The 15,834-nt window shown below is 39.4% G+C and overlaps 1 protein-coding gene across 1 annotated transcript in view; it reads right to left on the bottom strand.

Annotated features, from left to right (window-relative positions):
• ADGRA1 (adhesion G protein-coupled receptor A1) overlaps positions 1-15,834 on the bottom strand; it is a gene marked incomplete at both ends in the record, with an annotated part of 483,384 nt that overhangs the window by 192,854 nt on the left and 274,696 nt on the right. Inside the window, one exon of the mRNA XM_081329555.1 lies at positions 14,365-14,568. Within this exon, the coding sequence (XP_081185681.1) occupies positions 14,365-14,568 (204 nt within the window). The remainder of the gene's footprint in view (positions 1-14,364; positions 14,569-15,834) is intronic.

Below are 15,834 nucleotides of genomic sequence, written 5' to 3'. Positions count from 1 at the left end.
AGATCAACCCTGACTGCTCTTTAGAAGGCCAGATCCTGAAGCTAAAACTCAAATACTTTGGCCACCTAATGAGAAGGAAGGACTCACTGGAGAAGAGCCTAATGCTGGGAAAGATCGAGGGCAATAGAAGAAGGGGACGACAGAGAATGAGGTGGCTGGATGGAGTCACTGAAGCAGTAGGCGTGAGCTTAAATGTACTCCAGAAGATGGTAGAGGACAGGAAGGCCTGGAGGAATGTTGTCCATAGGGTTGCGATGGGTCAGACACGACTTCGCAGCTAACAACAAAATCCACAATTCCATTGATAAGAGGATAAAGACTCACCAGATCAAACAAAGGAGACACTATGGAAATAATTGATAGAGCTGGCCACTATTTATAAGGAAAAATATAAATTAAATTAGTAAGTCCAATGGATCAGAGTAGAGTACAGTAGAGTAGAACAGAAAAGAACAGAAGTAGAGTGAGGATGAGGACGAGAATGAAGGTGAACAGAATATAATAGGATGAGGGTGAAGCAAGAGATATAGACTATCTTCTGCACTACTGGAATTGAGAATTCACAACTTTCAGGATTTTGCAGAAGAAACAAGACATAATCTTTAGTTAGAAGAAAATGGTGCTTTAGGAAATAAAAGAAAAGATGGTGAAGCTCTGAATGGCAGAGGAGGAGGTGAAGTTGTGGTCTCCTGGAAGACAGAGAGAGGTCATGAGGAATTAAAGCAAATGTGGCACATGATGTGTATTGTTTATCATGAGCGAGGATAAGGAATGTGACAGAACAATTTTCAAGATTTATAAGGTCTTGTGACAATTAAACTTCCTTGCTATTACATCTGGGGGACAAATTACAGTGCAAAGAACAAAAGAAAGATAGAAGGAGGAATCTTATTACTAACAATCTAGAACTAAATCTCTGGGCTTAAATAATGTTTTCATTCATCCTATCAGACTATGGGAAAGACTGAAAAGCAAGAGAAAAATTCTGCAAAGAAATGAGTGGCTCTGGAAAAGGCGATAGGACAGACTTGATCTGAATTATCTGAATGGTGGACTGCTGACATGGATGTAGGAGTAATTCATAAGAACTGGTAAAAATGATTTTGGCTGAATCAGCTTGATAAGGAGGTTTTTTTTTCTTACACTAAATCCAGAATCCTGCTGAAAATACAGAGAATAGGCAGAGGTAAGCTAAACTTCTTAGCATAGAAAAGCAACTGTGATTTAACAGACATAATAGAAACCTGGATTCCCATGACTGGAAAATAGAAAATGATCACACAATTTGTTCAACGGGATCAGGATAAAAAGGAATGAAAGAATGGCTGTACGTTCATATGAATGAATTTATTGGTAATGTTCTGAGCATATGGGTTTAAAAGAAGTAGAATAAATGCTACTTATGTCTACTATTATTTTATCCTAAAGAGAGGATAGTGACAATGCCTTCTAAAAAAATAAATGGCAGATCTTTCAGGGTCATATGAAATGGTAATAACATCTTTTGGGATAGAATAGCACTTGCAGGAAATTTGTGAAAAAGTGCAGGAAAGCCTAAGAGAATTACTTATCCTTGCCACAAGCCGAAGAAAGAGGGGGTGGGTTTTGAAGAACCCGAAGAAGAGCCTTCAAAGGCAATGGTCAGATAAAAGGTTGTGAGTCTGAGCCAAGAAAGTAATTTGAGTAAACATCTCAGATAAGCCCCTCTCGAATTCACATGACAATAAAGGAAGAGAATAAAAAGGGCGTTCAGATTTTCAACTTTCGATTTGTTGTTGTTAGTTGCGAAGTCGTCTCCAACCCATCACGACCCTATGGACGATGTTCCTCCAGGCCTTCCTGTCCTCTACCATCTTCTGGAGTCCATTTAAGCTCACGCCTACTGCTTCAGGGACTCCATCCAGCCACCTCATTCTCTGTCATCCCCTTCTTCTCTTGCCCTCAATCTTTCCCAGCATTAGGCTCTTCTCCAGCGAGTCCTTCCTTCTCATTAGGTGGCCAAAGTACTTGAGTTTTAGCTTCAGGATCTGGCCTTCTAAAGAGCAGTCAGGGTTTGATCGCCTTGCAGTCCAAGGGACTCACAGGAGTCTTCTCCAGCACCATAGTTCAAAGGCTTCAATTCTTTGGCGCTCAGCCTTTCTTATGGTCCAGCTTTCACTGCCATACATTGCAACTGGGAAGACCATAGCCTTGACTATACGCACTTTTGTTGACAGGGTGATGTCTCTGCTTTTTAGTGTGCTGTCTAGATTTGCCATGGCTTTCCTCCCAAGGAGCAAGCGTCTTTTAATTTCTTGGCTACAGTCCCCATCTGCAGTGATCTTGGAGCCCAGGAAAATAAAATCTGTCACTACCTCCATTTCTTCCCCATCTATTTGCCAGGAATTGAGAGGACCAATCAAAGTAGTACTGGCAATGTCCCAATCTAAACGGTGCATAGAAATGTAAATAGCAGGAACACTGGGAGAAGTGCTTATTTAATGTTCAAGGCTTCTTTTTATGATTTCAAGGGAAACTCTATTTGAATGTAGTCAAAACATACTGTATCTTGGATTTTAAACAATTATATTTAGTACTCAGATTAATGATAATTAGTACTCCACGACAGGAGAAATTAACAGCAGCACACAGCTCAAAATAGATGGAAGTTATAAAAAGGAGATACTGAAAGCACAATTGTAAACAATTCTACGATAGTGTAACAATGAGAAACTAGGCTGAAGTTGCCATAACCTAAAAATGAAGCAGGCACATACACAGAGAGGACAAAAGCCAGGAATCACATAAAAAAAAAATCTCTCCAGGACATAGATAAAAAGGAACCAAGTCAAAGGACAAATATCATGGACAAAGGCGGTTGGGTGCTAAGCACATGTAACCCCTCTAATCCCGCTGAGAGCTAGCAGTTTTGTGAATCAATAAAGCAAATACTTTTGGCAATAAAAGGGGTCCTGGAGTCTGCCCACTCTTTTGAGTTGTCCTGGATCTGGCTTGCCTCCAGAAGTTGTAGGAGCTCCATCATGTTTGTAAGAGAATGGATAGAGAATGGATAGCCATTTATTTGAAATAGTATAGGGTCTCCTGCTTAAACAGGGGGTGGACTGGAAGACCTCCAAGGTCCCTTCCAACTCTGTTATTCTGTTAGTCCTTGGAAGACTAGTTGAGAAAGATGTGGGTAAGTGGAGATAAGCATGTGTGCGGGAGAGATAACAAAATACATTATAACAGTAAAGTTTTACTGCCAAGCCTGACATGTCTCAGTGGTTTGTTGAAAGTGATTTGTGTGTATTCTTATTCATTTCCTGGATGTTGATCAGGGCTATGTGTTTTTTATACTGTAGCCACCCCTATGTAGAAGGCCCAGGTAGAGAATAACTGGGGGGGGGGCTGACAGCTTCACAAGTCTCAACAGGCTAGGGTGTTCATGAGTGAGTGACAAGCCAACCCTGGGCATGTATAGAAAAAAAAACGATGAATGATGATGATGATGATGATGATGATGATGATAATAATAATAATAATAATAATAATAATAATAATAATAATAATAATAATAATAATAATAATAAAGTTGGAAGGGACCTTGGAGGTCATCTAGTCCAACCCCCTGCTCAGGCAGGAAACCCTATACCATTTCAGGCAAATGGCTGTCCAGTCTCTTCTTAAAAACTTCCAGTGTTGGAGCATTCACCACTTCTGGAGGCAGGTTGTTCCACTGGTTAATTGTTCTAACTGTCAGGAAGTTTCTCCTTAGTTCTAGGTTGCTTCTCTCCTTGACTAGTTTCCATCCGTTGCTTCTTGTCTTGCTTTCAGGTGCTTTGGAGAATAGCTTGGCTCCCTCTTCTTTGTGGCAGCCCCTGAGATATTGGAACACTGCTATCATGTCACCCCTCACCCTTCTCTTCGTTAAACTACACATACCCAATTCCAGCAACCGTTCCCTATATGTTTTAGCCTCCAGTCCCCCAATCATCTTTGTCGCTCTTCTCTGTACCCTTTCTAGAGTCTCGACATCTTTTTTACATCGTGGTGACCAAAACTGGATGCAGTATTCCATGTGTGGCCTTACCAAAGCATTGTAAAGTGGTATTAGTACTTCACTTGATCTTGATTCTACCCCTCTGTTAATGCAGCCTACCACTGTGTTGGCTTTTTTGGCAGCTACAGCACACTGCTGGCTCATATTTAAGTCATTGTCTACTAGGACTCCGAGATCCCTCTCACAGTTACTACTATTGAGCAAGGTACCACCTATACTATACCTGTGCATTTGATTTTTCCTGCCTAAATGTAGAACCTTACTTTTTTCACCATTGAATTTCATTTTGTTAGATAGCGCCCAGTATTCGAGTCTGTCCAGATCCTCCTGTATTTTAAGCCTATCTTCTGGAGTGTTGGCTGTTCCTGCCAGCTTGGTGTCATCTGCAAATTTGATGAGTTCCCCATCTATCCCCTCATCCAAATTGTTGATGAAGATGTTGAAGAGCACTGGGCCCAGAACAGAGCCCTGGGGCACCCCACTACACACCTCCTTCCATGTAGATGCCGTTCCATTGAGGACCACATGCTGAGCACGGCCAGTCAGCCAGCTATGAATCCATCTGGTGGTGATGCTATCTAACCCACATTTTTCTATCTTATCAAGTAGTAGGTTGTCATCTACTTTATCAAATGATTCTGTGTTCTCCAACAAGAGAATTCTCTACTAGCTAACTGATGTTACGGTATATGTCAGCATCCCAAATGAAGTATTATTTCTGAATTTTTAGAAGGGACAGACATTTTTGTGGGTACCCAGAAAGATGTCTGTGAGTGCACTGGCTGATCCCATATGACACATTGAGGACTGCAGGGTTAGCATTTTGCAACTTTCTATTACTGAATATAAAAAAAACACCTTAGGTTCAGCTTCAAACAAGTTTCTCAAAGGCAATCACGCTGCAAGTAAATCCTGGTCCAAAGCCTATTAGTGTACAAAGGAAAAAAAGGTATTCATTTACTTGGAATGCTAAATAATTTTGGAGTGCATTACATCTCTTCAGTGAAGTGAGTTGATTAAGCAGATCATTGCCAATCCTGTGGAAGAGTGTTTGAATTTATAAATAAGATCACTGCATATTACAGCAGAATACAGATATCCTAAGTGGCAGTTCCTCTTACATATTTTCATGGGCTTATTTTCTGACTGTAGGACTGCAGAAAGCTCTAGAGAAAATCAATTATCTGAGCCTTATCAGTCAGGCTTGAGGGCTGGGCATGAAATTAATACAACTTTGGTTGTGCTAGTGTTTGGCCTTTGTCAGGTTAGGAGGAAGGTACTACACTTATCCATCAATCGTAGTATTCTTTTGGATATTATTTCAGAGGTTAGGGATTTACAGTGGTCCCATTCCTTCTTCAGTGGACAGTTCTGGTTGGTGGCAGTAGGATTTGTTCCTATTGAGATGCCACAGAGATCAATCTTTTCCCCCTACCACTTAATAGCTACATGAAGACACAGGAAAAGGCCATTTTTTTCCAGTTGGGATTTGATAATCTGATAATACTGAGCTTTATATCTCTACCCTGGGCCATACTGATCAGGTTTTTGAGACATTGTTCTAATACAGGGGTGTCAAACTCAATTTCATTGAGGGCCGCATCAGCACTGTGGTTGCCCTCAGGGGGCCGGGTGGGTATGGCCAGGGTGGGCGTGGCCTACTGGGTGGGCGTGGCTAGAGTGCATATGGCCTACTGGGTGGGCGTGGCCAGCTCTACATTGTTCACATCAAGGGTGCCTATGGGGGCCTGGGCAGGAGTGGGACAGATCTGAGGGTCTCTGGCAGGAGGAGGGTCTCTGGGCCAGGGCCAAGGCAGTGGGGGCCGTTCCCTCACTGTTTCCAGGATGGCTTCGCGGGCCACATAAAACCACTTTGCGGGCCGGATCCGGCCCCTGGGCCTTGTGTTTGACATGTCTGTTCTAATATCCGCAGGCAGTAAGAGCCTGAATAGGTTAAAAAGTTTGTTCATCGGTGTTCTCAGGTGGCTCCAGATGGAGAAGCATTATCTCTGAAGGAGCATATCTATGACTTACGGGGGTATTTTTTCTGGACCTGTAGTTCCTGCTATGGCCAGGGAGGCCTTTGCCCAGCTTCAGCTGATACATCAGTTGCAGCCCTACCTGAGATGAGAGGACCTTGTTCTTATCATCGCTTGTGTAGATTATTGTAGCATGCTCTATGTGGGAGAATTCATAATGACCACTCGGGACTTTAGATGGACTGACACATGGGAGCACATTACACTTGTGCTACAAGACTCACATTGGTCTTTCATAGGCTTTTATGAGCAATTTAATGTGCTGATTTTAACTTATAAAATACCTTTGTGGCCTAACACCCACAAATCTTCAGCCTTGCCCTTCAGCCCCACCAATTTGACCTTGCTGGGAAAATGAACTGGGGTGGTGGTAGTGTTTTCCCACCTTTGAGGACATCCAGGCTGCCAATAGACCTTTTTACAGCAATTGCTGCTCTCTAGAATGGCCTCCGTTTCTCCCTGAACTCAGCTGCTTTCCAAAAGTTTATAAAAATGAAGTTTTCCTAAAAGGCATTTGAGACACAATGATTTTTATTCTTGTGATATTAATATTTTAACTATGTTTTAAAGAGGACCATAGCGGTCTTCATGGTTTGTATACTTCTAGAATACAAGAAAGAAGTTTGGTGTAGTAGTTAATGTGTCAATTCTAGAAACTAGGACACTGTGAGTTCTAATCCCATCTTAGGCACAAAGCCAGCTGGGTAATTTTGGGCCTGTTGTTTTCCCCCAGGAAGGAAGAAATGGCAAACCATCTTGCCAAGAAAACTGTCCAGGTAGTCTCCAAGAATTGGATATAATTGAACAGAAGGAAGAAAAATCTGTAAAGCTACAAAATTGTGGCAGGGTATACAGGTGAAACTCGAAAAATTAGAATATCGTGCAAAAGTTCATTTATTTCAGTAATGCAACTTAAAAGGGGAAACTAATATAGGAGATAGACTCATTACATGCAAAGCAAGATAGTTCAAGCCGTGATTTGTCATAATTGCGATGATTATGGCATACAGCTCATGAAAACCCCAAATCCACAATCTCAGAAAATTAGAATATTACATGCAATCAATAAAACAAGGAGTGTACATAGAACAATATCGGACCTCTGGAAAGTATAAGCATGCATATGTACTCAGTACTTGGTTTGGGCCCCTTTTGCAGCAATTACTGCCTCAATGCGGCGTGGCATGGAAGCTATCAGCCTGTGGCACTGCTGAGGTGTTATGGAAGACCAGGATGCTTCAATAGCGGCCTTCAGCTCTTCTGCATTGTTCGGTCTCATGTCTCTCATCTTTCTCTTGGCAATGCCCCATAGATTCTCTATGGCAGACATGTCAAACACAAGGCCCAGGGGCCAGATCCGGCCCGTGAAGTGGTTTCATGTGGCCCGCGAAGCCTTCCTGGAAACAGTGAGGGAACAGACCACACCCACCTGCCCCCCTGAGGGCAACCGCAATGCTGATGCGGCTCTCAATGAAATTGAGTTTGACACCCCTGCTCTATGGGGTTCAGGTCAGGCGGGTTTGCTGGCCAATCAAGCACACTAATCCCACGGTCATTGAACCAGGTTTTGGTGCTTTTGGCAGTGTGGGCAGATGCCAAGTCCTGCTGGAAAATGAAGTCAGCATCCCCATAAAGCTCGTCTGCGGAAGGAAGCATGAAGTGCTCCAAAATCTCCTGGTAGATGGCTGCGTTGACCCTGGACTTAATGAAGCACAGTGGACCAACATCAGCAGATGACATGGCTCCCCAAATCAACACAGACTGTGGAAACTTCACACTGGACTTCAAGCATCTTGCAGTGTGTGCCTCTCCATTCTTCCTCCAGACTCTGGGTCCTTGGTTTCCAAATGAGATGCAAAAGTTGCTCTCATCAGAAAAGAGGACTTTGGACCACTGAGCAACAGGTTGAAAAACAGGTCTGTTTTTCTTTAGCCCAGGTAAGACGCTTCTGACGTTGTTTGTTGTTCAGGAGCGGTTTGACAAGAGGAATACGACATTTGAAGCCCATGTCCAGGATCCGTCTGTGTGTGGTGGCTCTTGATGCACTGACTCCAGCCTCAGTCCACTCCTTGTGAAAGTCCCCAATACTTTTGAATGACCTTTTCCTGACAATCCTCTCCAGGCTGCGGTCATCCCTGCTGCTTGTGCACCTTTTTCTTCCACACTTTTCCCTTCCACATAACTTTCTATTAATGTGCTTTGATAGAGCACTTTGGGAACATCCAACTTCTTTTGCAATTACCTTTTGAGCCTTTCCCTCCTTATGGAGGGTGTCAATGATGGTTTTCTGCACACCTGTCAGGTCAGCAGTCTTCCCCATGATTGTGATTCCTACTGAACCAGACAGAGACCATTTAAAGGCTCAGGAACCCTTTGCAGGTGTTATGGCTTAATTAGCTGATTAGAGTGGGACACTTTGAGCCTAGAATATTGCACCTTTTCACAATATTCTAATTTTCTGAGATTGTGGATTTGGGGTTTTCATGAGCTGTAAGCCATAATCATCACAATTATGACAAATCACGGCTTGAACTATCTTGCTTTGTATGTAATGAGTCTATCTCATATATTAGTTTCACCTTTTAAGTTGCATTACTGAAATAAATGAACTTTTGCACGATATTCTAATTTTTTGAGGTTCACCTGCAAATGTAAAAGGGATGCGGTGGCTCAGCGGGTTAGGACGCTGAGCTTGTCGATCAGAAGGTCGGCAGTTTGGCGGGTCAAATCCCGAGTGCCACGTAACAGAGTGAGCGCCTATTACTCGTCCCAGCTTCTGCCAACCTAGCAGTTCGAAAGCACGTAAAAATGCAAGTACAAAAATAGGGACCACTACGGTGGGAAGGTAACAGCGTTCTGTGTGCCTTTGGCGTCTAGTCATGCCGGCCACATGACCACGGAGACGTCCTTGGAAAAACACTGGCTCTTCGGCTTTGAAACGGACATGAGCACCGGCCCCTAGAGTTGGAAATGACTAGCACGCATGTGGGGGGGAACCTTTACCTTTATAAATGTAATAAGTAATTCAGGTTGCTAGCTAACTCCATGGTGGCAGTAAAGGTAACTTTTTCCTTTCTTTAGTTTTGAAAAGTGAGTTTGCTTGCACCAGTTGACATTTCTGCTGACACTTGTTCATTCTGCATGGTTTTTTTTCTATTAGCAGGCAAAAACGACAATTGTAATTATTACTCATGAGTTATGGATTTTTGCTAAATATAGCAAGCTGTGAAAATTGCTCTCTTCTGAACTCTTTCTTCAATAGTATGATAACTTGCATAGCCATTAATAAATCCAAAGTTAGTGGAGATTGTTATTATTCTCATTTAACTGTCTACAATGCCAAATTTATAAAGGAATCCTAGAAAAATAGAACAGAATCTGAAACGTTTTGGGGTTATTGTAGATAACATATACAATAATGAAATGTGTAACATGTTATTATTATACAATATAAGTATTTGGCAAACACATCATGATCAAGAACTTACTATCACATTTCTAATCACCAATATACATATGTTATTTCTATGATATTGGACAAATAAAGTGAACAGGATTTCTTACAATAAATCAATGGCCAATCTACTCATAGGAACTAGCGCAATAATGAAAAAATACATAGCAGAAGTCATCATTCATCTGCCTTTTGCACAATAGCTCAAGACAGCACCCCCTCCTATTTTTCTCCACAACAACAATCCTGTGAGGTAGGCTGGGCTAAGACAGACTGACTAACCCAAAGTTGCTCCTAGTCCAGCACTTTAGCCACGATATAAACTGCCATATGGCAGGTACACAAAACTCCTTTTCACATAAAAGTGCTCTTCTAGTCCAACTCTCTGCCCAAGGCAGTAGTGCTAATTCCATCCTGAACAAATAGTTGTCCAATCTTGTCTTGAAAACCTCAAGCGATCAAGCACCCCCAACTGGGAGGCAAACTATTCCATTGATTAATCATTCTCCCTGTCGGGAAATTCCTTCTTTCCAGTCTGAATCTCTTTTTAACCAATTTCCACCCATTGTTCCTTGTGCTAAACTTCAAGCACTTTAGAGCAGTGTGCCTGGCTGAGGAATTCTATTAGATGAAGTCCACAAATCATAAAAGGGCCAAGTTTGAAGACCCCTGCTTTAGAGAATAAGTCAAACCCTCTTCTCTGTGACAGCCTCTCAAGTATTGGAAGACAGCTATCATGTCACCCCTTAGCCTTCGTTAGGCTAAGCCCACCTAGTTCCCCTTAACTGGTCATCATTTAGCTTCCAGACCCCTTATCATCTTTGTGGCTCTACTCTGCACTCTTTCTAGGCTATCAGCACCTGTTTTCTATTATGATGAGCAGCACTGGACGTAACATTCCAAGTGGGACCTCACTAGTGCAGTATAAAGCAGTATTATCATTTCTTGTGATCTTGATGCATTGGATTTTTTTGCACACTGCGGACATGCAAGTCAACACATCTTAAAGTTATCAAGGTTGAGAAACACTGCTCTGTGGGATGACATTTCTCCTTCCTACTTCCTTCTTTTGCCACAAATATAGCAAAAGGAGGTGACCAGAATAAGAACGGTGAGGTGAATAGGTATGCATGCAGGTATGTATGTGTTTATAGGTACACCTCTATTCCCCAGGCTAGATTCAGCAATATGAGAAAAGGATATTTAAACTTTCTCCTCAGGTCCTGTACACTGCACTCAGCAGTGGAAAATAGCTTCCACTGGAATCAACAGATAATCTTATGCGTGTTAACTCAAAATTAATTAGAATTCTGGATATGGTACTCACATAATAACTAGAACAGGGGTCTGTAACCTTGACAATTTTAAGACTTGTGGACTTTAGCTCCCAGAATTCCTCAGCCAGCTAGGAATCCTGGGAGCTGAAGTCTACAAGTTTTAAAGTTGTCAAAGTTGCAGACCCCTGAACTAGAAGATTTATTTTTATTTATTTATTATTGGGACTTATATGCCGCCCTATCTCCCGAAGGACTCAGGGCGGATAACAACAATAAAATAAAATAATACAAAAGTTAAAAAGAAATTAAATTAATAGCCCCAGTAGAATAAATTAAAATTAAAATTAAGTTAAAAATTAAAAACATAATTAAAATCCCTGTCAGTCTGACAGAAGATGCCTGACTGGAAGGATAAACTAAGAAGGATAGCTTGAGTAAACCTATGCATTCTTCATGACGTTTTAGAACCCTTTTAAGTGTTGCTTTCTAATAAGAAAATAATGAAATTCTACTGATACAGTAAGTGGTCAAAACTATTTTTTCTTACTTAATGGTTTGGGGACAATTTTTTAGGAAAGTGTCTCATTTTCCAGTGGAGTGAGTTTACATAATGTCATAATCCATTTATGTTCCAAGTATAACAATTTCACTTTAAGACGTCTTTCATAGCAGTAAGAATAACTTGAATTCCAATTTAATGGTATGTTTTGCATAAAATGGTACATTTCATTATAATTTTTAAATGTTGTTTGACAATTGTAACTACAGTTTTAAAAATATTTTGTTCTCTCCAATGAGGCATAACAGTTTAAATCTGGCCAGGAATCTGACTTGAATAATTCAAAGAAACATGACAATTATGAATAAGAAAAGATTAAATCACTAAAGCTCTTTTACAGTGATTACTGCAAAAAAAATTAATATTCTTTCAAAACCAAATGTTTTGTTATAGTTTTAGATAAATCCTAGATGCTTAGCTTGCTCCTGGGAAGTATGGGGAAAGAGAAAAGGAGAGAGATTATAATTTTTCCCTTTAATTTGGAAGGACACAATACTTTGTCATAACAAAAAATTGTATATTTTATGAAATGGCATATGTTATGAAAGAATATACTTTTAAAGAACATATGTTCCTCTGTCTGAAAAAAGTGTTCATCTCTACCACAAAACAATTCCAACTCAACACAGAAAAATGCTGATATGGGAAAGCACAATTTTTTGCCTGACTTTCTAACATAGGTCTCTGTTCTAAATAAAGGTACAGTATATGCAGTAAGGAAGCCAATTTACTGCTAAGTTGAATAAAGGTTTTTCTCTTCTCTATATTTCAAACTGAGGCTTAAGCATGGAATGCGAGATCCTACTGGCCATCTTACAGTGGGTCAGTTCCATGTTCAAACATCCCTTATCTCCATTACAATTTTTGAGATTTAATTTGGTAATACACAAGAGTCCATATATTGTAGTGTTGTTCTTAGAAAAAAAATCCTAAAATGTTTATTCAAGACTGATTTGCTTACCATAGCTACAAAGAAAGGATTTTCATGAACATGCTTATCTAAGCCATGCCCAGTTGGACCATAAGTTCCTTAGAATATATCCAAGATTTACAAGTAAAAGAAAATTTCATGGGGAATTGAGATAAATGAAGAACAACTATTTCTAAGAACTTATGCCCTAATTAAAAGAATTAAGATTCGAACTGTAGAATCCTTCAAACTGCTATATGTTCCCCAGCAAAACAATATCATTTTCAAAATAGCATTGCCATTTGCCAAATTATGTTGATGAACTAGGAGCAGTTTCGTTAACATGATTTTTCCCCCCTTATTCTTCTCCAAATGTAACAATTATTATGGATAACTATTCAGAAAGATGTCTTCTCATGATGCTCCACCCCTCTGAAACTCTTCTCTAAGGCAGTCCTCTTCCTTTGTCACTCTTCAAATCTTAGCACAAGTTGTTGGAAAAGATGACGAGTGCCAGTGGTGGGATTCAGCAGGTTCACACTGGTTTGGCAGAACCGATACCTAACTTTTAGTTGAGTTTGGTGAACCAGTTACGATAAATCTGTGAGGCACATCATGCTGGTGATGCCGCCGTGACGTGTGTTGCACCAGTGATGATGTCAATGTAAAACACATCATGCTGGTGATGACAATGCGGTGATGACAAATATGCAAGGGTGTCACGCCAGTGATGATGACGAACAGAACCAGTTGTTAAATTATTTGTATCCCACCACTGACTAGTGCTGTGTATATTGTTTAGAAGGCCCTTGAAAAGGCCATGCCAAACTTTTGGAAGAACAGAGCCACTTCAATGCCATGAACAGCGATTTCAGAAAGGCTATTTCTTTCAAAAGGCCTCCAAACAAACAAAATATTCATTTATTTATTACATTTATAAAACTGCCCATCTCAGAAGTGTGACTAGAATATAACTGCAAATACAGTCATAGCATATTTTTCCTTTTATTAAATCCCAATACATAGTTTTGCTCACACTAATCAAAAATGTGATTGTAGCCCCCTCCTTTTTGTGAGTTAACTAGTTTCCCTGATCAGAAATGATAATAATGTTAAATACTAACTGCCACCTTATACCAAGTTTGAGAAGAGCAATATGGTATCCATTACAGAAGGAAAGCAGAAAAAACAATGTCGGATATAAATTGCTGTGGAAGAAGAAAGAACTGAATTCTCATATGGATATAGAGAAATCAACTGTTTAAGTACTCTTACCCTAATATGCAATAAAAAATTACTTATGTATCATACTGAGGATGTGGGTTGTTTCTGAGTTTGAACCCTAGCCCTTTTATTAAAATATAAAATATTTATAATTTAAAAATAAAATATTTATACTTTCGATTGCAAAACTGTCTAAGTGTCTCACACAAGATAATCTACATCAGTAACACAAGATCATATAACAAATGAAAAAGGCATAAAACCATTACTAATCCTAATTAAAGAAATAGCAGGAATTATTCTATATTACAAATGTTTTTAATAACAGACATTTTTATAGTTTTTATATAATACTGTGATCTTACCATAAAAATTTATTTTTCCTGCTGTCCAGAGCACCATTGGTACATATTGTAATAAATTTCTTAGCAACTTATTAAGCACAAAAGATCAATGAGAAACTGAAGTGGAATTTAATCAAATGTATTTAAATGGGTTTCAAATTATCTTTGACTAGAATGTGACTTTCATTCATGAACTCAGGTAAACTGGGACAGAAGTCAAGTAAATTCAAAAAATCTGTACTATTACTCATGCATATTTAATTGTGGTGAAATCGGAGAATAAAAATCAATGCTATAAGATTGAATTATAAGATTTCTAGCTTTGTACCTTTGAGTAAGTACATGCAGACTCTACAAGAAGTTAAAATTTTCACCTAATGACTATGCAAAATCAGAAGGAAGTTTAATCTATCTTCATTTTTTAATCTTTACTCTGAATAGTGATTTTAATACAAATCTTAAGGAATTTTTAAAAATATAAATTCAGTGCATTCATTGGTTATAGTTATACCACTCACCATGGATGAGAACTTCACCAAAGAGGTATTTTGATTGCCAGGGTGGCATTTAAAATTCAAGGGTTGGTCTGTCTCTCTGCTCTTTATGTCAGAACTCAGTGACCGGTCTGGATTAGCAGGTAGTTTTTGGAAAGCAATACAGGTCATGCCCATAAAAACAGATGGCTTGATCCAAAAAGCTTCCAGAGCAATATTAAGAGAAACCTGTCAAAACAAATGTGAAAAATCTTATATTTTAAATGTATAAAGTTAGTCTTTTCACGTCCATATTTAACATATCTCTAAACTATATACCACATTGAAAAGCACTCATATAGACCTTTTTAAATCTCAAAGAAGATTGAATTTACCACATGTAACAAATATAAAATTGGAACTATTTCCCATTCCATGTTTTATTTATGATATATGATCACTATTTTATGTAATCATCAAATATTTTGTTATATTTACACTTCAGTTCAATTACACACCAATGTGTGGAAATGGAGTAGAAATTTCCCCACTGTAAAACAGAGTACTATGTCAATAATTTATCATGGAATTATCATCTGAAATTAGGTAAGACATCTTGAAGAGGATGTTATGGGAAAAGATTCTCACATATTTTTACAAGCAGTCAGTCTAATAACAGGTATGTCTATTACTAGATTACTAATACTAGAAGAATGGAAAACATTCCTCCTGCCTAAAAAAGAATGGCTTGTAGCCTGTTATATTGTTTTGGAAAAGAAAAGCGCTAAGAATTTAAATGTTGGTTTCATTAGCTTCCATTTAATGCAATGTTGAGCTTGCATTACATATATAGCAGTTACTAGAATTCTTTCATAACGGTTTTATTAATTATACATAAGATAAATCCAAACAGAAATCCTCATACTTTAGGGAAGGTATAATTCACACTAAATGAAGAATCTGGTAACTTTAAAATAATTCGAACAAACTTGGCCATGCAAGGAAGTGGGTGCTTGGTATTTAAGGGCAGTGGCAGCTGCTGCAGCAGGTGCAACAGTTGCCAGATTTTGTTTGGTGCATCTGGGTTGCAATTGGGTTAGGAAAATGGTTAGCAGGGGCTGCAAAAGGATCATGACCCATTTTTTAATATCAAAGTCAGAGTTACAGGAGTATAGGCATAGGCAGATCCTGTTTGCCAGACTTCATAACACACATGGCAAAAAATACCACTTCTCCAGAAATTCACCTTCACATTCAGTAACAGAATGTGAGTAGAAATAATAATAACAATAACAATAATAACAAGAAGAAGGAGGAGGAGGAGGAGTAGAAGGAGGAGAATAAAAAAGTTGGAAGGGACCTTAGAGGTTATCTAAGCAGAAAAGGCTCTTCTACTGGACCCACCAGCCAGAATTCCTTGGCCAATGGGACCAGGGGGCCCAGAGCATGCCTCTTCTGCCAGCGCATGTATAGTATATATCTGCACAACTTAGTATAGTAATAAAGTTGGAAGGG

This window comes from Vipera berus (assembly GCF_964194415.1).
Source record: "Vipera berus genome assembly, chromosome: 5".
In the NCBI taxonomy this organism is placed as follows: domain Eukaryota; kingdom Metazoa; phylum Chordata; class Lepidosauria; order Squamata; family Viperidae; genus Vipera; species Vipera berus.
This window is presented reverse-complemented; position numbering and strand designations above follow the sequence as displayed.